Source organism: Aspergillus karnatakaensis, assembly GCF_047715665.1.
Source record: "Aspergillus karnatakaensis strain CBS 102800 unplaced genomic scaffold BJY04scaffold_79, whole genome shotgun sequence".
Lineage (NCBI taxonomy): Eukaryota > Fungi > Ascomycota > Eurotiomycetes > Eurotiales > Aspergillaceae > Aspergillus > Aspergillus karnatakaensis.
In genome coordinates, this window is record NW_027395791.1 from 126028 (window position 1) to 146126 (window position 20099).

At 50.8% G+C, this 20099-nt stretch overlaps 9 protein-coding genes across 9 annotated transcripts; 4 read left to right on the forward strand and 5 right to left on the reverse strand.

Annotated features, from left to right (window-relative positions):
- Positions 1 to 36: 36 nt before the first annotated feature.
- Positions 37 to 1943, reverse strand: preB (alpha-factor pheromone receptor STE2). Its single transcript, XM_073708941.1, has 2 exons — positions 866 to 1943; positions 37 to 811 (listed from the first exon to the last, which is right to left on the reverse strand). Exons 1-2 carry the CDS (start codon positions 1608 to 1610, stop codon positions 435 to 437), a joined length of 1122 nt encoding a protein of 373 aa, XP_073565463.1. The 5' UTR covers positions 1611 to 1943; the 3' UTR covers positions 37 to 434.
- Positions 1944 to 2833: 890 nt separating this feature from the next.
- BJY04DRAFT_201525 (putative endosomal sorting complex protein TSG101) lies at positions 2834 to 5155 on the forward strand. Its single transcript, XM_073713087.1, has 4 exons — positions 2834 to 2901; positions 2952 to 3060; positions 3132 to 3370; positions 3434 to 5155. The coding sequence occupies exons 1-4, from the start codon at positions 2848 to 2850 to the stop codon at positions 4763 to 4765; spliced, it is 1734 nt and encodes a 577-aa protein (XP_073565464.1). The 5' UTR covers positions 2834 to 2847; the 3' UTR covers positions 4766 to 5155.
- A 351-nt stretch (positions 5156 to 5506) lies between these two features.
- On the reverse strand, positions 5507 to 6834 carry BJY04DRAFT_211184 (uncharacterized protein; the record flags this gene model as incomplete). The annotated part of the gene is made up of 2 exons (XM_073714365.1): positions 5507 to 6747; positions 6798 to 6834. 2 exons carry the CDS (start codon positions 6832 to 6834, stop codon positions 5507 to 5509), a joined length of 1278 nt encoding a protein of 425 aa, XP_073565465.1.
- A 4008-nt stretch (positions 6835 to 10842) lies between these two features.
- Positions 10843 to 11183, reverse strand: BJY04DRAFT_201533 (uncharacterized protein). Its single transcript, XM_073713088.1, has one exon. It carries the CDS (start codon positions 11138 to 11140, stop codon positions 10916 to 10918), a length of 225 nt encoding a protein of 74 aa, XP_073565466.1. The 5' UTR covers positions 11141 to 11183; the 3' UTR covers positions 10843 to 10915.
- A 13-nt stretch (positions 11184 to 11196) lies between these two features.
- On the forward strand, positions 11197 to 15120 carry chsG (chitin synthase class III). The gene is made up of 6 exons (XM_073713089.1): positions 11197 to 11926; positions 12003 to 12489; positions 12544 to 12905; positions 12958 to 13804; positions 13861 to 14690; positions 14744 to 15120. Exons 1-6 carry the CDS (start codon positions 11831 to 11833, stop codon positions 14879 to 14881), a joined length of 2760 nt encoding a protein of 919 aa, XP_073565467.1. The 5' UTR covers positions 11197 to 11830; the 3' UTR covers positions 14882 to 15120.
- An 86-nt stretch (positions 15121 to 15206) lies between these two features.
- Positions 15207 to 16515, forward strand: BJY04DRAFT_155272 (NEDD8-conjugating protein UBC12). The gene is made up of 4 exons (XM_073708943.1): positions 15207 to 15551; positions 15637 to 15718; positions 15819 to 16108; positions 16202 to 16515. Exons 1-4 carry the CDS (start codon positions 15531 to 15533, stop codon positions 16352 to 16354), a joined length of 546 nt encoding a protein of 181 aa, XP_073565468.1. The 5' UTR covers positions 15207 to 15530; the 3' UTR covers positions 16355 to 16515.
- Positions 16516 to 17316: 801 nt separating this feature from the next.
- BJY04DRAFT_223886 (cytochrome c oxidase subunit VIIa) lies at positions 17317 to 17912 on the reverse strand (the record flags this gene model as incomplete). The annotated part of the gene is made up of 4 exons (XM_073717814.1): positions 17317 to 17396; positions 17496 to 17531; positions 17649 to 17784; positions 17883 to 17912. The coding sequence occupies 4 exons, from the start codon at positions 17910 to 17912 to the stop codon at positions 17317 to 17319; spliced, it is 282 nt and encodes a 93-aa protein (XP_073565469.1).
- A 141-nt stretch (positions 17913 to 18053) lies between these two features.
- On the forward strand, positions 18054 to 19846 carry BJY04DRAFT_155176 (TBP-associated factor 8 family protein). Its single transcript, XM_073708942.1, has 2 exons — positions 18054 to 18641; positions 18704 to 19846. Exons 1-2 carry the CDS (start codon positions 18371 to 18373, stop codon positions 19480 to 19482), a joined length of 1050 nt encoding a protein of 349 aa, XP_073565470.1. The 5' UTR covers positions 18054 to 18370; the 3' UTR covers positions 19483 to 19846.
- Positions 19685 to 20070, reverse strand: BJY04DRAFT_223888 (uncharacterized protein; the record flags this gene model as incomplete). The annotated part of the gene is made up of 2 exons (XM_073717815.1): positions 19685 to 19790; positions 19853 to 20070. 2 exons carry the CDS (start codon positions 20068 to 20070, stop codon positions 19685 to 19687), a joined length of 324 nt encoding a protein of 107 aa, XP_073565471.1.
- Positions 20071 to 20099: the final 29 nt, after the last annotated feature.

Consider the following 20099-nt stretch of genomic DNA (forward strand, 5'->3'; position numbering starts at 1 on the left):
GGAACAAAGGGCATAATGAAACTGTAAAGTAGAGTGGGTAATCGATTTATTCCATAGCTAACTGGCGGGTTGGTAAAATCTCACCTCGATGAGGACTAGAACAGCTTAGCGAAGAAAAGAACGTGAGAATGGAAGATTAGCGCTCATGTGGGTAGGTGTCTTGGTCCACAGAACCAGAACCAGGACCAATGCTTGAATGATTAAAAGGAAAGAGTAATTGGAAAGGACAAAAGAGAAAGAAAAGAAAGAGTAAACAGGCTATGCATCTCCATGGTAGGCAAGTGAAGGGGGTATCCATCGATAGGTACAAGGGCGAAACGGGCAGGCAACTACTCAGTAGCCCTGCTAAAACAATGCCCTTGAACAATGTACATCCTAGATGAAAAGAAAACAATAAAAACGATGCAAAGTGAGCAAACATGGGGGCAGGAAATCTAAACATGTGTGAGCTCAAAAGACTCCCTCCTCGCACTCTCAACCGATATATCATGCTCGACAGAGATCCCAAATGCTTCCGAGACGCCACCCTCTGTCCTCTTACTGTCCTTCTCGGTTAGAGTCCTGCTGTCGGAGTAGCACTGAGTGCATGGCTTTCCGGTTGTAGAAGACTCGGCAGATGAGTGCCTGCCCTTGTACCCGGAGAACGAGAGGATTTGCCATAAGTTGCGGCCGTTGGAGGAGGAGCGGCCGGGTTTGTCGAGGGTTGTGCCGGCCCAAAGGGAAGATAGTGGGAGGGAGAGGGTGACGAGAGTTAGCACGTTGGTTGATAGCTCAGGAACGTCGACTGAGTAGTGGATTATTGAGAAGATGGCTGATCAGGTCGGTTAGTTGACTATTTCTACTCTGGTTCGTGGTAGGAACGTACCTGGAATGATTAAGGTCTGACAGCCCATAACGAAAATGACTTTCATGGGGCCGAAATCAGTGAGACCGAGCTTACGGCGGAGGCGGATGGCAAAGCCGAGCTTGGTCACGAAGACGGCGCAGAAGAAGCAAATGCTCACAGTGAGGACAATGTTAGCGGCGCTTTCGAGCCAGTTAGTAGGAACTGGGCTGGCGGCATCAAGAATGTTCTTGATGTTCACGACTGCAAGCCAGTAGCGGAAGCCGATTGGGACAAGCGCAACGACAGTAGACAGAGTGAGCAAGGCCCGGCGGTAAATACGTCTTAAGTTCGAGCAGACCACCTGCACTTGAAGTACCAGCGACACTTCGATGATGGTCAGAAGTATGGCAGCAAAGATGGCACCGGTAACGGAGTTTGCGTAGGCGCCCCTGGGGACTTCAGAATAGTCCCCGGAGAAGTATGCGTAGGCCCTTGCAAATGCCGAGGTGAAGACAAGAATCGAGCAGAGCAATCGAACAAAGTTGAGCAGCAGCGCAACGCAGTTGAGAGCGAAGACATATGAGGCGCGCTTCTCGGCCCTAGTTAAAAGCAACAGGATGACCAGGAGAACGACAGACGCTCCAAGCTGCGCAGCATAGTTGATGCAGACTCGAAGCGGATACTGAGCCCAGTCGTCCACAATGTTGATAGGTACTTCGATTGGAGTTCCATCCCTCAGGTGAAAAGTGACATTCTGAGTCCACGGGTCGAAAGTCGAAGCCATATCGTCAGCTTACAGCAACGATGGAATGAAGCGGGGTCGTTGGCCCGGTTTGCAAGATTCCAGCAGTTCGTTCAGGCAGTGTAAACTTCGGGTCTCTTCAACGAGGACGGTGGTTGCAGAAATGAAATGGTACAAGCGGAGAGATCTGTATAAGAGTTCAGCAATTGCAGAGGTGAGTTCTTCAGTCCGTAAGATGAGTCTACCATGATTCTGACCGGCAATGTAGCCATGGCTGGTTGTTCTCGTGTAACACCCAAGACAAACAATGTGAGGACTGGTTAACAAGGAGGAGTGACAATACTAGGGCTGGCCGCAGGCCAAGGACGCACGGTGATCAGGATCGCTGTCTCAATCCATATCGTATGGACCGTTGTGTTGGAGCGCTGACTCGAGACAAACAATATCAAGCGGCAATGCAGAACAATATCAAGCGGGCCTCGCCACGACCCACAGCCGCAGGAGACTGACACAGATTAAGATAAGATGTCTACCATGGTCGTCCTTGATTGCCCTCCATCTCAAATCCTTCGAAAGGGTCTCATCCGATGATCCGACAATGGGTCCCAGCGTGCAAGACAAAGGGGGAGCTGGTACACAGGCGGAGATGTCACCGATGCAACGCCGTCCACACCGGTCTTATGCCAAAGAACTGACAGTGAGTCCAGTGTCAGAAATCGCCGTTTGTCTGGTATCTAGCAGCTTCGTTTGAGGGATCGCCCGCCCAGCGCTGGTCACCGGTTCCGGAAGGATTTTTGTTGAGGTTGCTTGAATACCGATCACAACCGTTCGAACTGGGATACCGATGCAACTTGCGCAGGTGTAATAACCACTTATCACATGTAGGGTGTGGTGACTTGTGTCCTGGTCTGTACGCCATCACATCCGCCTCAATGCACTGAGACTGTAACTATCCTCATTGTGATGGCCCAATATACACTGGCGTACGCCCACCTGGCACTCACGCTCGGAAATATATGTCGGGGTTTCCATGTTTGCAATCTAACCAATCGCATACATAACCCAAGACTTTGCTGAGAAAGATCAATGATTTGTAGACCTCGGAAAGCAGAAGTTACCTAGATAGCTAGTTGAAGGAAGGATGATGATGATGATGGCAGAGTATGTAGACTCGAGCACCTGCACTGACTAAGGGCCAAGACTGCGGGGATGCACTGACATGGACAGCTTCAGTCCCGTCCAGATGATCGCCAACTCCCCGCTCCAGAGCTCCCTCGTCATGGCTTCCGTGCCGCAGAGGACGCTGAATTGGCTATACAGCGTTCTGATCAGGGTGAGACTGGAATATTGTCGGACAACTGACCCCACCGCTGACCTTGTCAGGACCACTACGATCCCAGGCAAACATACCAGGACCCCAACCGCACTTACTACGATGTCGCAAACGTCCTGGCCAAATTCCCCGCACTTGCTCCTCGAACTGAGGTATACAGTATGTCGCGAATATTTTCAAAACTCTGTGAAGGCTTTTCAGAATTGTTTGTTGACGTGATGGCCGCGCAGCCTACGAGAACGGTTTCTCTGCCCTGCTCCTACAACTCTCAGGAACATTGCCGGTCACCTATCGCGGCACCGTGTACAAATTTCCCGTCGCATTATGGATCCCGAATACATACCCTCGAGAGCCCCCTATCGCCTACGTGACGCCGACACAGGATATGGCTGTTCGAGCAGGTCAACATGTGACGTTGGAGGGGAGGATCTATCATCATTATCTAGCGCACTGGGCTGGAGCTTGGGAGGCGAGTACAAATGGCGTGTGAACAAAACTGTATCGTGTGCCGGTTCTGACTTTCTTCTACCAGCGCTCTTCCCTACTTGATTTCCTGTCGATCCTCCAAGATGTGTTTGCCAAAGAGCCTCCCGTCAAGTACAGACAACAGCAAGCGATGCCGCAACAACAGCAACAAGTCCAGGCACCCCCTCCTCGTCCTCCTTTACCTCCGGAGCTTGCCAGCTCAGCCATCCATTCTCCATCGCCTCAGTTATCTGCAACTCATACTCCTCAACCTCTACAGGCACCGCCGCCACCTCCTCCGAAACCTGGCCAAATCGCTGGCCCTGTAGGTCCTCAACAACAACCTCAACCGCAGCACCATAGCTCTCCGCCGCCTCTACCCCCATTACCGCCGAAGGAACAAAGCCATCGACAGTCCATCGGCTCAGTATCTGCTACTATCGGCGGTCCAGAAGTCAGGGCTCCTCGATATCTACCTCCGCAAGGCATTGCTCACGGAGGGTCATACCCTCCGCCGCAACAGGCTCCGCCACTTCAGCCTATGCAACAACCCCATAGTTCGCACCCTGGGCCCGCAGCTTTCCAAGGGCCTACTTATCATCAAGCTCCGAACGGCACACACCAGAGCACTCCCCAACAACACCAACCTCCCCATGCATACCACCATTATCCTCCACCTCAGCAAGCACATCCACACCCCCCAGGTCACTGGCCTTCACAACCCATCCCAACCAACCAGCATCAACACCCGCGACCGAAGCCCGCATCTGAAGACCTCCTCACGTCCCCCTTCGAGCTTGACCTTCCATCGTTCAAACCCACTGGCCCCGCTCCACCAATTCCACCAAACCCCGAGAAAGACGCCCTTATCCACGCTGTCTCCAAAGCCATCACAGAAACCCTCCACGCCAACATCGCTCACACCGAATCCGCGGCACAGGCCCTCTCATCTCAATCCCACTCCCTCTACAGCGCCATCGCCACCATCCAAGGCGAAATTGCTTCTCTAAACAGTCTGAACGCAGCCCTCGAATCCAACACCACGATCCTCCAACAATCCCTTCACCGCGCTGATGCAGTCATCGCAGATGCCCAGTCCCGCTCCTCGGCCACTCACCCATCAAACTCAGACCCGGCCGCCGCTGCTGCCTCAGGTCTCCCTCCAATCGACGACATCCTCGTCGCACCAACAGTAGTAGGTAAGCAACTTTATGATCTCGTCGCCGAGGAACGGGGTATTCAGCAGGCAATATATGCTCTCCAAGCAGCGCTTGTCAAGGGCGTAATCGGCGTCGAGACCTGGTCACGGCATACGCGCGGCCTAGCCCGTGAAGCATTCTTGAAAAGGGCATTGATCCGGAAAATTGGCAAGGGAATGGGGCTCGAGGAGTATCCTTAATCTCATCAGTGGTGACCTCTTTCTTTTTTGTCGATCTAGCGGATTTCTTTCTTTTTAGTCTACTATCAACACCTAGGCTGTTTTAGATACTGCCATGAAGCTGGGCAACGCTACGGAATGCTTTCTTTGTAGAACTTTCCATCTTATCTGATCTTTCCACGTTTGGGACGATCCACATCGGGCGGGAGTACTTGAGCTTTTATGTTATTATGGGGGTGGAGGATGGCAAGAGTGGCTGAAAGTTAGAAAGATGACAGACACGGCCGATCATGGATCATGATACATAGATCTTCTTAAGCCTTCAAACGTCTATGCAGGATCGCTGTTCTTGTAAGAACGGCAAAACCGTGCTCCCATGAGACAGCCGATAGCACTTACGCACTTGAAAGATATATGACGCCTCCCGTGAGGAGCCTCAGTCACGATATTAGAATCGGTTAAGTGCTACGAGAGTCGATACTACGAGATATAGTAGGTAATATATAGTAGAGAAGATAAGATAAATTTCTGCTTTAGTCCAACAAAGACCGGATATAAAATGAAAAAAAAAGGCGTGGCCATTCATATACAAAAGAATTGGTATAGTATGGTAAGTGACCCAAAAATGATAAAGTATAGATAGCCATCGCATCTATAAGTAGGCAAATGGTGAATTCTCCACCCTCGTGCGCCGTGTATAAACACCAAACAACCAAAATCCAGACATCATAAATAATCAAAGTGTAGAAGAGATGATTTGACTTATTTCACCTCATTCGTGTCTGCGAATGGACTCTCAACTCGTGGAGGCGGTGCTCCGCTGTGTCGTTTTGAGCCTTCTAATAGGGCCGAGTGACGCTGGGTTGTCTCTGTTGGTGTCTGGTCATTGAAGGGGCTCTGGTTGATGGCTGGTGAATCTTCAATCACTGTCGGTGCTTGAGAGCGCCTGGTGGAAGTAGGTGTACCTGCGTGGGTAGATGTGCGCTTGTTGGCAACGGTTTCAGTAGCACTGTCTTCTTCGCTTGACGAAGCGACGTTGATGCTATAGGCTGTGGTGGGTTTTTTGCTAGAAGAGGACGATTCGGTGCTAGACTCCGACTGCTCCGCAATGGGCTGCACGGTGGGTGTGCTGGTCGCGTTACTCTTCTTTCCGATCGTCTTGATCATGACGGGCTTGGCGATAACAGGACGTGCGACGATCGAACTTTTGCTGTTTGCGTCGGTGACTCCAGCCTTGACGAGCTGCGACTGCGTAATAGCAGGAACCGCAGGAGCGTCGGGGCTCAGATTTTGTGGGGATGGCTGACCATTTCCACCATTGTGAATGCTGACAACAGCCGCCCGGGTACGCATCGCTTGCTGTGCAGGCATGGGGCTAACAATAGCATCGTTTCTGTATATGGTTGTGGCGACACTGCTTCGAAGAGTATTGGCCATGGATCGGCGGTCGGTCGTCATATCAGACCAGGATGAGTCGCGCAAATCCCCAGGCATAAAGAAGTGCTGGTCGGGATGCGCGCCGGGAAGAGGAGGGACAGGAGGTACGAGAGGTGTGTCTGGCGGTGAGCGGTTCGTAACGCCGGGGATATAGGCGATCTGAATAACATTCGACGCGCGTGTCAAGACGGTTGAAGCAATCGAGTGGGTGGACTTTCTCGACTGCACACTCGGGTCGGCAACATATGAGCTGGCTTTTTCGGACTCATCCCGCTGCTGCTGGCGTTTCTTGCGGATGACGAACCACCAAATCAAGAATACAATTATTCCAACTACTGCAATGCCTCCAATAACACCACCCGCGATAGCACCGGTGTTGGTTCCACCACCTGATGAGCTGTCTCCCGAGCTCGAAGAGCCGGAGGATATCTTGACACACTCTACCGACGCACACTGAGAGCACGACTGGGCGGTCATTGTACATCTTGTGCCTGACGGGCAAACGGGGCATTGAGGTGCTGCTGACGGGCATTCCTTGCACTCTGAGCTGTCGCGAGCAACAAAGGCTGTATTTTGTTAGCGGCGTGTATTGGGCAAACAAAACAGTCGGACATACCATGAGGGAGCAGGGGATCGACGGCGTGAGGAGACATGGTGAACGATTGGGTCAAGAATGAACGGCGATAATTCAGGTTGATCGTGAGTGTCGAAAGGGTATTATGGGTATGTGAGAGGATAAAAGAGTGGCTGGCCGGTCAACGGCAAAAAGAGCGTGGGTGATAGTATAAAAGAGTGTATAAATGCTCAACACGTCGAGTCGTAGGCGTTATAGCTGGTTCATGAGAGACAGTCGATGTTCCTCTATCAAACAGATGAATGACACAAGGTTGGCACACTAGAACGGAAGACTATAAGCAAAGATGGTCATAGTCTGTCGTCAAGTGGATCTGAGATATCCAATATATCGAGGCTCGAGACCGGGATCCTCCCAATCGGACAACTTGTTAAGTCGTTTCGGTGGATAGTTCGATGAGAAAGGCTTGATGGATCGCTGTCAGGAGTTGACTTCGTGAATACGCGGCTTGCGGCTGTCAATACGAGCGCAATGTTGGATCAGGAATCGAGACGACTCGGATGGTAAGGGATCGCTCTATAAGAGGAGAGATCGGAAGGGCGAAGAAGATAGGTATAAGAGAGGGGAAGAGAAAGGAATGATATAAACAGCAGCGGAGAGAAGTTGGAAGAGAAAAGGTCTCACGCTGGGGGTTGGCGGTTGGTTGTCTGTCGAGTGGAGATGGAAGAAAGAGGAGGGAGCGGCAGACGACATAAAAGGCGACAGGAGAGACACGGCCAGATTGCGTATGCACACTCACTACTAGTGCTTATCTCCACGCTTTGGGCATCTTTACTCTTGATAACTGCTTAGTTAACTATTGACCTGAAGGCTGACAGTAGGTTGGTTATGTGTGCTTAAATTACATGTTCATGTTAACAGCAAAGGCTTGCTCACGATGGTCAATCTTATGACAGCCTATGACAACTAATATTGAACTCTGTTGACAAGGCCAGCCACCTAGAGCCGGAAACAGTACAGAACCGACCAATGTAACAAGGTTGACGATGATTTCCCTCACAACTCTTTGTATAGGCAAACCATTGTGCGACACCCCCAAGACTGAAGAGGCATGTGCTAAAGCCGATCAGCCATGGTCGCAGGCCATGTTACCCTGCTTTGGGCAAGAGCTAAAGTATTGCGCACCGAGATGGCGGCAGCGCCCCTGGCATGGGTGTCCTCTGGGCGAGCTGTTGTCTCATTTCCCAGCATCGTCCTTGCTGATTTCGTCTGCATAGGGCGTGTCCGAGAGGCTGGCGGGCGTGGATGCAAAACGGTTCCTGGTGCGAGTGAGTGGTTCTGGACCATCCCACGTTCCCTCCGGGAGATTACACGGGGCCTCTGATCGAATCACAACGTCTCTTAGCCTCAGGCACGGACGGCAGGTAATCAAAGAAGACGGCGGCGCTCACGCCAACGCCCACCATCTCTGATCCTTCCTGCTTCTGGTTCGTGGGCGACCGACCGTCTGTTGTCCAGATCATGGTGTGGAGTCGGAGAGGCTGATTCAAGGCGAGAGACTGTCTGGTTGCTTCAGTGTGAGGTGTGAGGTGTGAGATGAGGTGTTGGGCAAAATCTCCCGAGATTATTGCGACGTCGAGGGTCTGGATCTTTGCAGTTCTCAGTAGTAGTGGTCACTCGTCTTCGGAGATGATACCTTGCTGACTCTGGAGTCTGAACCGTTGTAAGGTTGCGCTTTCGCCATAGCCTACGCCTATAAGCCAACCGGTGGCTCGGAAGGTAATAACAGCATCGTCTTCAACTTCAAGTCTGGAAACCTATCAGTAATCACCTGTGGCTCAACGGAGGACCATAAGCCCGATCAGGGAGGTTTCCCTGCATCTGTTGTGCCAGGGCGATAGAACTCAAAAGCCATGACACGGTGTGCATGATGTCTCGGCATGCGCTGCGATGGGGCCTCTCAAGCCACTGCTAAATTGCCAATATCTGCAGGGCTGTTACCCAGCGTCGGGCTTGATCATTCCACAACAGTCTGTGTTGTCTAGTATCATTCGGCTTTAGTTGAGTTACGAGTGGCTGATTTCGTGACCAACACTCTACTTAATCTAACTGTTCGAGGCATGATCCGACCTCCGCCCCCGCTCGCAGGCTATTGAAATTTGGAAATATATCTATCACCTGCGGGGGGAAATCTGCAGGTTTGACCACCGACACAACTCGACAAAAAGTTATACATGTATATCTACATGTTTGTTTTGTATGATACATCAACCCATCTCTGACCTTTGCGCTCCTTCACGCAAGTTACTGACCTCAAACTTCACTCATATGCCCCTCTTTAGGCCCTTTCTCTTCGATATCCTATTGATGCGTCATGATGTTCTGACTCTAGGGTCAGTTAAATACTATACCTTCGCAGTTGGCGCTCAGGTTCATTCTGAGTTTGGGCACATCTGTAGCCGTACTGTGCATACGCCGTTAGCAGTAGTATACATGTGCCTTGGTAGATACATACGTGCTATCAGATGAGACCACAGACGCAGGTCCGAGCCGCAGCTGGAGCACAGAACACCCGCCCCATATGGTACCTGCTTTCAAGGTGCAGGTTATAGGCACTTACATGCACAATTTCACTGACCTGCAAGTAGATTCATGACTGATCTGACAGGTTTACTACGTCACTGCGTATTTGTAGAAGAAACGCATACCTCGGGCGAGTATGCCGCGCAGGCGATCAAGGTATCTAGAGTCATCATACTCATTCTTATGAGCAGCCCCTTATTCTTTAACGACGGCAGAGGCAAAATCGAGGCGTCTAAATTTCGGAGTCCCGAGTAGGCGAGAGAGAAATGCTTACATGCGTCTACAGCTCCGGATCCTCTGGCACGACGGAGTAGAAGGGCAGATCACGAGAGCAGCCGATGCTACTTGTACTGCAACTGCTTTGCCAGAATAGCGCGGATATTAGGCGGCTGCGCGATAGACGAGAAACCCCATAATAGTGATGATTGATCATGCTGTCAGCAGAAGGGTCTGCGGCTCTGCATCTTGAAGCCGTTCCGATTCATGCTTGATGCGCCTCTTTGTCGAGTTGTATCCATCCTTCCTCAGGCTGCCCGGCTGTGCTCGCGCTAAGGGTCTAAGAATAGGCATGGAAGTCGACTAGAAGACGGTAAAAGTCGCGTTAGTCGCTGCTCAGCCCATGGGCCAGGTAAACCTGTGTATGCAAATTTCGATCAATACCGTATATGATAAATTGGGTGGCGATCCACTGCCACTGAGCCAATTCCCGGGCGATATGAAACGGGGTTTGACCACTAAGCATCACAAATGCATCAAGTAGTCCACCATCAGACCAGCATGATGCCCTCATTGGATATTTGCGAGACTTCTTTCGAGTTTGGAACTTTGGCATAATTAAGGATGCAAATTTAGCGTCTCCCGGATCCCCGAGTGGCCAACGGCAAGCAAACACGGTTGAACCAGTGAAAGTCCACTCGCGCCCACCACAGGCTATATTTGGCCGAGATCTAACCTGTTCAGGAGGATCGAATGACCCCCACCAGCCCCCTGAGCGTATTTTTCCAGTTCATTTGTTGCATGGCACATCAACCGGAGGTTGAGAGGAAGCAGCGAGATCAGCTTCATGGCATCAGAGACAGAAAGGCTGAAAGGGAGGCCTTGGTGGCTGGTGATGACGGAGAACTAGCATCAGGATCGAGTAGATGGAATGCCTGAGCGGGTATTGCTGTGGTTTTCGCCAGGTAACATGCTGGCAAGGGATGCGGAATGCAGGGCTTTCCAAGACGTCCAACTCAATCATCACTCATACAGTGGCACTAGCATGCGATAGACGGGCTCGGCGGTGCTGAATGGCCTCACTATTCAGGGGTTATCGAATGAAAGGCAGTAGAAGAGTTTTATAGTCGCATCGAAAGCTCTTACAACTCTGCACTCTCAAGGAGATCCCAGCTGTTTGGGCGGAGGAGAGATCGCCTGCGGGAAGCAGTGGAGTGAAAATAACGGACTAACCGTGCTGACCGTGTAATTATCGAGTGGCTTATGGGGAGTGGGATTGGATAGTTTTGCAAGTTTCCTGCTGGATGGTCCTTGTCAGCCCCTGGGATTAGCCTCCTCTTTTCGAGAGGGGATCCCGGGCATCAAGCTGTGCCAGGTGGGAGTGCAACAGGTGCATTGTGAAACAAGATTTCAACTTCATGGCAGTGGGCAGATATGATGGCAACATGAATAATGGATGATGAATATATGATGGTCCCAAAAAAGATCAATCTTTTTGCTTGGAGGCTGTAGGTGCAGTAGCCTACCAGCAAGCGTGGGCTTGTAACCGGCCGCAGGCCAGTGAGAGGCAGGAGAATCCTGACCATGCCGATTTCCGCTGCTAAGGGCCTCCATCAGAATAATATCCATTCAAGACAGCTGTCTTGTGAAAGAGAGAGAAAAAAAAAAAAGGGTGGCACTCTATAATATTTTTGACATTGTGCCTGGAACCCCGGTTTCTTCTTTCTTGCAACTTGCCATACAAAGCTCCGCCATCGCCTGAACCACGGTCAAGAGCAGACTACTTTAGTCGCAGCTAAATATACGGGGGAGCCACACCGTCTCTCTCACACTCCTCTCTTCACTGTACACGCACCCTGTCTCACCTTCTGTGTCTGTTTTTTTGGGCCTGCTCTCTCAGCCCTGGCGGCTTCTTCCACGTTCCTGCTACAACACTGCGCCTCTTAGGCTCCTCAGCTCAAACTTCCCTCGTCCCGCTCCGTTTTTTATTTCTCCATCTGCTACTCTCGTTTCTCATCTTGCTTTTCCAATTCTTTCACTTTGTTCATCTTTATCCTTCTATTCCCCCCCCTGTCCGTGCCGCGTGGACCTATAACGCGGGCTCAGCTTTGTTTGACCTTCCTAAGTCGAGGCCAAATTTCATCCATCCACGCTCTCCTTGATTTCCCTGATACCCCTTTCCTTCGAGTCCTTGCGTTCTGCTTTAAACTTAAGCTTGCTTGACATTGAGCAAGTCCAGTTCGCAGGCACCGCATTCTAATCGCACATCCAGAGCCATGGCCTACCAAGGTTCTGGTTCCCAGTCGCCTGGCGGGTATAATAACAACGATGATGGTCATCGGCTCCAGGACCTTCACAACAACAACACTTCGGTAAGCATCAGTCTGCTCACCACAGTGCTCCTTGTTTCGAGTGCCTTGCGGCTAACATTGTACTTCACACGTCTAGTATGAAGAAGAAGCTTCGCGGGGTTTGCTTTCTAACCAGCAGAGCCCTTTTGCTGGCCCCTTTGACGACCCCCAGCAACGTGGCCTCCATGCTACGTCGCCCATCCAACGACCGGCCTCGGGATACAGCTTGACAGAATCATATGCTCCAGATGCTGGCTTCCACGATCCATACAGCGGAAACCACTCGCAGTACTCCGGCCAGTCAGAGAACCCTGCGGCTGCTTTCGGTGTTCCCGGACGTGTCGCATCACCTTACGCCCGTAGTGAGACTTCTTCCACAGAAGCTTGGCGCCAACGACAAGCTCCTGGTGCTACCGGTGGTGGCGGTGGAAACTTGCGTCGTTATGCCACCAGAAAGGTCAAACTCGTGCAGGGCTCCGTACTGAGTGTGGACTACCCAGTCCCCAGCGCCATCCAAAACGCTATCCAAGCCAAGTATCGCAATGATCTCGAGGGTGGAAGCGAAGAATTTACGCATATGCGATGTGAGTAGCTTGGAATGGAGAATTGATAGTTCAAAAACTGACAGCACCGGCTAGACACTGCCGCGACGTGTGATCCCAACGAATTCACTCTCCATAATGGTTACAACCTTCGTCCTGCGATGTACAACCGTCACACCGAGTTGCTGATCGCCATTACCTACTATAACGAAGATAAGACGCTCACAGCCCGTACCCTACACGGTGTCATGCAGAACATTCGTGATATTGTCAACCTCAAGAAGTCAGAGTTCTGGAACAAGGGTGGCCCTGCTTGGCAGAAAATCGTCGTTTGCCTTGTTTTCGACGGTATTGATCCTTGCGACAAGGACACTTTGGATGTGCTTGCTACAGTCGGTATTTACCAGGACGGCGTCATGAAGCGTGACGTCGATGGAAAAGAAACCGTGGCCCACATTGTACGCGCCCTTGGTATTATCATTGTTGGAGCCACCTGCTAACAAACAGTAGTTCGAATACACCACTCAGCTTTCTGTCACACCCAACCAGCAACTTATTCGGCCAACGGATGACGGCCCCACGACTCTTCCTCCCGTGCAGATGATGTTCTGTCTCAAGCAGAAGAACAGCAAGAAGATTAACTCTCACAGATGGCTTTTTAACGCTTTTGGTCGTATTCTGAATCCTGAGGTTTGTATTCTTCTCGATGCTGGTACCAAGCCCGGAACGAAGTCCTTACTCTACCTCTGGGAGGCCTTTTACAATGACAAGGATCTTGGAGGTGCTTGTGGTGAGATTCACGCCATGTTGGGTAAAGGCTGGAAGAAACTGCTCAACCCATTGGTTGCAGCGCAAAACTTCGAGTATAAGATCAGTAACATTCTTGATAAACCTCTGGAGAGTTCCTTTGGTTATGTCAGTGTGTTGCCTGGTGCTTTCTCTGCTTACCGATTCCGCGCGATCATGGGCCGTCCCCTAGAACAATATTTCCATGGTGATCACACTCTTTCGAAACAGCTGGGTAAGAAGGGTATTGAGGGCATGAACATTTTCAAGAAGAACATGTTCTTGGCCGAAGATCGTATTCTGTGTTTCGAGTTGGTGGCCAAGGCTGGATCCAAGTGGCATCTTACATACGTCAAGGCCTCCAAGGGTGAGACTGATGTGCCCGAAGGTGCTCCTGAGTTCATCTCCCAGCGTCGTCGTTGGTTGAACGGCTCTTTTGCTGCCGGTATCTATTCGCTCATGCATTTCGGCCGCATGTACAAGAGTGGGCACAACATCATCCGAATGTTCTTCTTGCATCTGCAAATGCTGTACAACTGGTTCTCTACCATTTTGAGTTGGTTCTCTTTGGGTAAGTCTCAAGTCTGCCCTACTCATTTGATGACATTTCTAACATGCTGGTTATAGCTTCTTACTGGCTTACTACTTCCGTTATCATGGACTTGGTCGGAACGCCCAGCTCGAGCAACGGTAACACTTCTTTCCCCTTCGGCAGAGATGCAACCCCGATCATCAACACTTTGGTGAAATACGGATATCTCGCGTTCTTATTGCTGCAATTCATTCTCGCGCTGGGTAACCGTCCCAAGGGATCCAAGTTTTCATACCTTGCATCTTTCGTATTTTTTGGAATTGTTCAGCTCTACGTCGTCGTGGATGCGCTATACCTGGTTGTCCGTGCCTTCTCGGGTGATGCTCCCATGGACTTTGACACCAGCAATGGCGTTGGTGCATTCTTGAGCTCGTTCTTCGGGTCTAGCGGTGCCGGTATTATTATCATCGCTCTCGCTGCCACCTTCGGTCTTTATTTCGTTGCGTCCTTTATGTACCTGGACCCCTGGCACATGTTCACCTCTTTCCCCGCCTATATGGCCGTCCAGTCGTCTTACATCAATATTTTGAACGTCTACGCCTTCTCCAACTGGCATGATGTCTCATGGGGTACCAAGGGTGCCGATAAAGCGGATGCTCTTCCCTCCGCCAAGACAACCAAAGAAGGAGGCAAAGAAGCCGTTATTGAGGAAATTGACAAGCCTCAGGCTGATATCGATAGTCAGTTCGAGGCCACTGTCAAGCGTGCCCTGACTCCTTATGTGGCACCTGAGGAAAAGGAGGAAAAGTCTCTGGACGACTCGTACAAGAGTTTCCGTACGAGGCTGGTCACATTCTGGCTTTTCAGCAATGGTCTTCTCGCTGTCTGTATTACCAGCGAAGGTCTCGACAAGTTTGGGTTCACGGTATGTCGAATTATCCTCTACTAAGCTAATATGATACTAATATAAGCCCGCAGAACACCTCTACCGAACGTACTTCTCGTTTCTTCCAGGCCCTTTTGTGGTCTAACGCTGTTATTGCCCTCATTCGTTTTATTGGAGCCACCTGGTTCCTCGGAAAGACCGGTCTTCTCTGCTGCTTCGCCCGCCGGTAGAAGTATGTTCCCTAATGAAAAGTCAAGCACGAGATACCCTGCAAATGGATGTACTGCATGGGTGGATCCCAGGAGTTATTCTTGGCACATTTTGTTGTGATCTTGTATTTTACATATGATGCTCATTCGCTGTTTTCTTCGTTACTTGACTGTGCCCAAGATCCTTATGATAGGGCTGCAGCGCTTGATATTATGTAGACTTTCTAGTAGCTAGATCAATGAGACTTGTAAAGCGTGCATAGAAATGGGGCTCCTACAAAGAATGGGAAGTAGAACAGACTTGTAGGCTCAGCAGGCAGCAAACGGTTGTTTGCATGGCGTCAGGCTGCGGCTCCACCCGCTCATTCACCCACCTGAAAGTCCAGCCTCAATCTTAAGTCGACAGACACTCTTTCTGCTTGTCTAAACGATCTTGTTGCACCTCAGTCGCTACGAACTCAATACTCTCCGCTGACCGTCTCCGTTGTTGCCGAGATCCGTGAACTCCTTGTCCAGTGGCAAAGGTAACGAAGTACTAATCGCGCCAAACCCCACCAACTTTCCCCTCGTATAGCCGCTTCACGTCCCCCATCGCTTCCTCCGCCAAACCTCCAGCTTTCCCTCACAGCTAGCCACATACTCACGGTCTTGCACCGTCTTCATATCCGAGATGCTCAAAATCTGGTCTATGGTACGCCCTCTCTCTTTTGCACCCCAGACCGCCTGGGCATTCCTTCGCAACCCGATCTAACGCCTTCCACCATCAGAAACAACAGCAGCAGCAGGCTGAAAATGCCGAAGGCGCTGCAGGGAAGAAGAAGAAGAAAGTCACAGCCGCTCAACTACGGGTCCAGCGAGGTACGTCCTCCCCCAACCCTTTTAGTCTCAGAAAACCTCTTCCGGCTACTGCCACCCATCGCTATGTTTATTCTCTAACACTGTGACGTGTTACATCCAGATCTTCAAGAACTTACCCTCGGAAACACAATGAAAATGGCCTTCGCGGACCCCGACGATATTCTAAACTTTACGCTGACCATCGAGCCGGACGAGGGCATGTACAAGGGCGGTTCCTTCGTCTTCACATTCGCCGTGAACCAGAACTTCCCGCACGACCCACCGAAAGTCAAATGCACGCAGAAGATCTACCACCCAAATATTGATCTGGAGGGGAACGTTTGCTTGAATATTTTGAGGGAGGATTGGAAACCCGTGCTCAATTTGAATGCGGTTATTGTGGGGATGCAGGTTTGTGCTTCCTTTCCTTTCCCTTTGATCTTAGATCAAGACGCGGAATTGCTTCCGGATGAGGGTCTGGTGCTGACCGGACCTTGTGACTAGTTCCTTTTCCTAGAACCGAATGCCTCCGATCCGCTGAATAAAGAGGCTGCCGAGGACCTACGACAGAACCGTGATCTGTTTAAGCGCAACGTCCGCAACTCGATGGGTGGCGGGAGTGTCCGGAGCATCCAGTTTGATAGGGTGCTACGATAAGAGATATAAGGCGAAGATCAGCTACTCGATCGTCTCCATTCACCTCGAGAAGAAAAGAGCTGGGATCACGCGATAACAGGGATAGATAGGGAGAGCGAGTGGCAGCGCTTCGGGTCAATAGCTCAGAGCTACTATATGATGTCGTGCGATATGGCACACTATACGCGATCTGAGCTTGGCTAAGGCAAGGGCGGGGAGAAAGCTCTGCTGGGATGGAAGTGGCTTGACATGTCTTTGTGGTGATTTCATCATTTATCACCACCGTTTCTTAACTTACGGTTCACTTTAGCGACTGGATAGATTCCCTTATGAATACGATTCTATGATTTTCTTGGATCTGGATCAGAGGATCATTCAGACCTCAACCGCCTGTACTGCTTGGTCAGTTTCTAGCTTGACTGTGATTGATAATGAAAAAGCATTAGGTGTACGAACAATATACGATAACCACGGGTTTCGATTTGGAACTAACGTGCTACCCTGTACTGCATACCCGTGGATATACAGGGTAAGCTCTCGTTATACTCCATCTCTACCTCTCTTACGGGGAGACCAAGTACGAGTAGTATACAACACTATCATTCAGAGCACAAGTGTATATACACAAACAACTATGGCGTAAGGCAGAAAAACAAAGGAAAATAATCGATAGTAGATAGATAGTCTAACAAACATTTCTTTCTCTTTTCTCGAGTTCCATCACATCATATAAAGCCAACTCCTCGATCAAACAATCGACCGATCCCGGATAGTAACTCAAGAGATTAATTGAGAGAAGCAGAGTGGACGATGGGAAGCCGGGTATAAGTCCTGCGTTCTGCTTCTTCCTTGAGCATAGCTGTAGCTGCTTCTTGACTTGACGTATGGTAGCTGACGAAGACGTGGTATTGGACAGATCAAAGCGCTTTATTGGGACCGGTTAAGTGGATGCTATAGAGTGTCGACAACCATGAGAGATGGATCTATGCCTGGCCGGCGGCGCGCTCCTGCTCGAGGCGGTTGTAGTAGTTGTCGCGGGCGCGGACGCGGGGAAGGTGGTAGCCTAGATAATCGATAAACGTCAGATACTAGATCCAATGCACAGATCAAAGACATTGGTGTATCCTTGAACGCGGGGAAAGGTTCAATGGCTTTAACGTACCGTACCACCAGAGGTAGCCGAAGGTAGTACCGAAGCCTATAGGAGCAGAGCAATTAGTCATTGATCAGGTATAGTTCAGCTGTCGGAGGTCGCAAGCTCGTAACAAAGACACTCGCGAGGCTCTAGAGGTGTACAATGGCCTCAAGCGCGCACTCAAGCCGCCATCCGAGTCTCCGTTGAGAATATTCCCTCGTCCATATGTGCAGAGCTCCGAGGGTGGGCTGATCGAAACGGGTAGGGGCTTACCGAAAGCAGTGCTCAGGTCGAGAACCAGGCTGCGGCGGAGAATCTTTACACCAGGTAAGTTAGTCATTCTAGCTCTTTGATATGGTAGAAGTTGAGGTTCGAGGTGGTGTCATAAGTTGGATGTGGGGATGGAGAACGTACGCCGGTGATGGGGGCAATAGTGGCAGCCATTGCGACTGATTTGTGATAGGGAGTGACAAGGGTCGTTCCTGTGAGACTGAAGCAGAGAAGGTTTCTGCTTTGTGTGGTGGTGGTGGGTGGGGGGGGAGAGAGGAGAGTGGTGATGCTGGATGTCAAGCCGACTGAAGCTTTCCGATCCGGCGCGGTAGTAGCGTAAGCGACCGCTTTGAGTGGCCTGATTCTCTTGATGAGGGCAGCGCTCTATACACAACAATCCCGGTAAATCCACGCCGACAAGCAGTTATAGTGGCTTCACTCATCTAGCTCCTATCATCCAGAGAATTCTTGTCTTCGTACGAGTCTCACCTTCAGTGTGCCCTCAGTTCAAACTGGTCATGAAGCTAGTTGATGCCTGAGGTCAAATATCACGTGATGGACACGGGATCTGCTGTTGGCGGCTTCATCATGGCAACAAGCAGCAGTCAGAAACACCCCAACACACCCCCGCAATGGCGCCCTCAGATTCGGCCGTCAAACGTTCCTTTTCAGACTTTTTGGGACAGTCGGCTGAGCCTGAAACTAAACGGACCAAGCGTCATTATCACCATCACCACCATTTGAAGGAACCGGTTGACCCAGGCCTGCCGGAGCCAGCTATTAACGATGATGCCTATGTCGACCAGGTCATGAATCGCATCATAGGGCAGTCGCTACGGAGTTCTGGATTTGATATTGCCGACCCTCTCGCGGTTGAGAGTTTCCGCGATGCGGCAGAAGAGTGTATGTTTTGGCGTTTAAGCCACTGTTTGGAAGCAGTGACATTGACACTTATTGCGTGTTAGACTTCTTTAGACTTGCCTCATACGCGCGCGCATCAATGCTCTCTAGCCGAAGACAACAACCTATACCTCAAGATATCGAATACGCGTTTAAGCGCCACTCTTTACCTGTCAATTCGCTCCTCCCTTACCTACAACCTCCTCCGAAGCTCGAACCCGTGCCTGCCCAACTACCTAGTCCCCCTCCAGACGAAGATGACGATTTCAATATACTGCCATCACTTGGACCGCAGCTGAGCGGTGAAGATGACCGCGTCAGAAGTCCGTATATTCCAAAACATTTCCCGGACTTCCCGAGCAAACACACCTATCGTCATACACCGGTCTTCACCGAGCGAGAACGGGACCCAAGGAAGATACGTGAGCGGGCAGCGGATGACGGGCGCCATGGAGAGGAAGCTCTGCGTAAGCTTGCTCGGGCGGCATTCAAGGACAATCAGCCTGGGTCAGGGAGTCGTGACAGGAAGCAGTGGGGTCGAAAAGCAGAGAGTTTTGAGAGCATGTTTGAAAAGACAGTCAAAGGGCTATCCAAGGAAGCGTCAAAGAGCGCGACAGTGACCAGCTCCAACGCAATGGAGCTGGACTTGAATGCAGCTGAAGCCGAAGGGAAAACTAGCAAATCCAAAGGCTTAATAGGCTTCGAACTACCACCCATCATCAACTGTGAAAGAGACCTTTGGCGGCGCAACGCAGCATCAGCAAGACAGCGGCCGGAGGAGAAAGTCAGCAGTACGAAGAATAACCCGGATATGTCAAGAGTCGAGAGCTGGGTCGGCACTTAATCTGGGTGAAGTCGGTTTCGGGCAAGAGCATTATGGCGGCGTTGGCGATATCCTTTTCCTGCATTTCCTGGAGCATTATACAATAAGATACCCATGTGAATTAATTGAGAAATTTAGAAGAGATTCGCTATCATATGCCGCTCCGCAGATGCAAGTAAAGCCAATCCGAACTCCGTATATGCAGCGGCGCATTATCGTAGTATCAGGCTTTCGGATTATCCAGTGCCTCGCGCTTTCGCCTCGCTTCTTCTTCCGCTATTCGAAGAGGCTCCCACGCAGTTGTCTCGACCGTCAATCCACCTGCGCAGCTGGTAAATAGTCAGCGCCCTTCTGATTCTTGAAGCACCGCAAAGATTGAGGACCAACTTACCGCCTGAACAACCGTACCACCGGTTTGCAGACCACCACCCCCGGCTTTGGAATACCATCTTGCGGAGGATTGCAAGAGTATTGTACCAGTTCCATCAGCTTGCACTTCTCTAGCTCAACGGTGCCGCCCTTGCGTCGCTTTTCTGTGAAGTTCCTGGTCACGATGTTGACATGGTCTGGGAGGTTCTCGGCCGCGAAAACGGGGACGAGGGGAGCCATTGGTCGTCCCGGCGTATTTTTAGGATTGT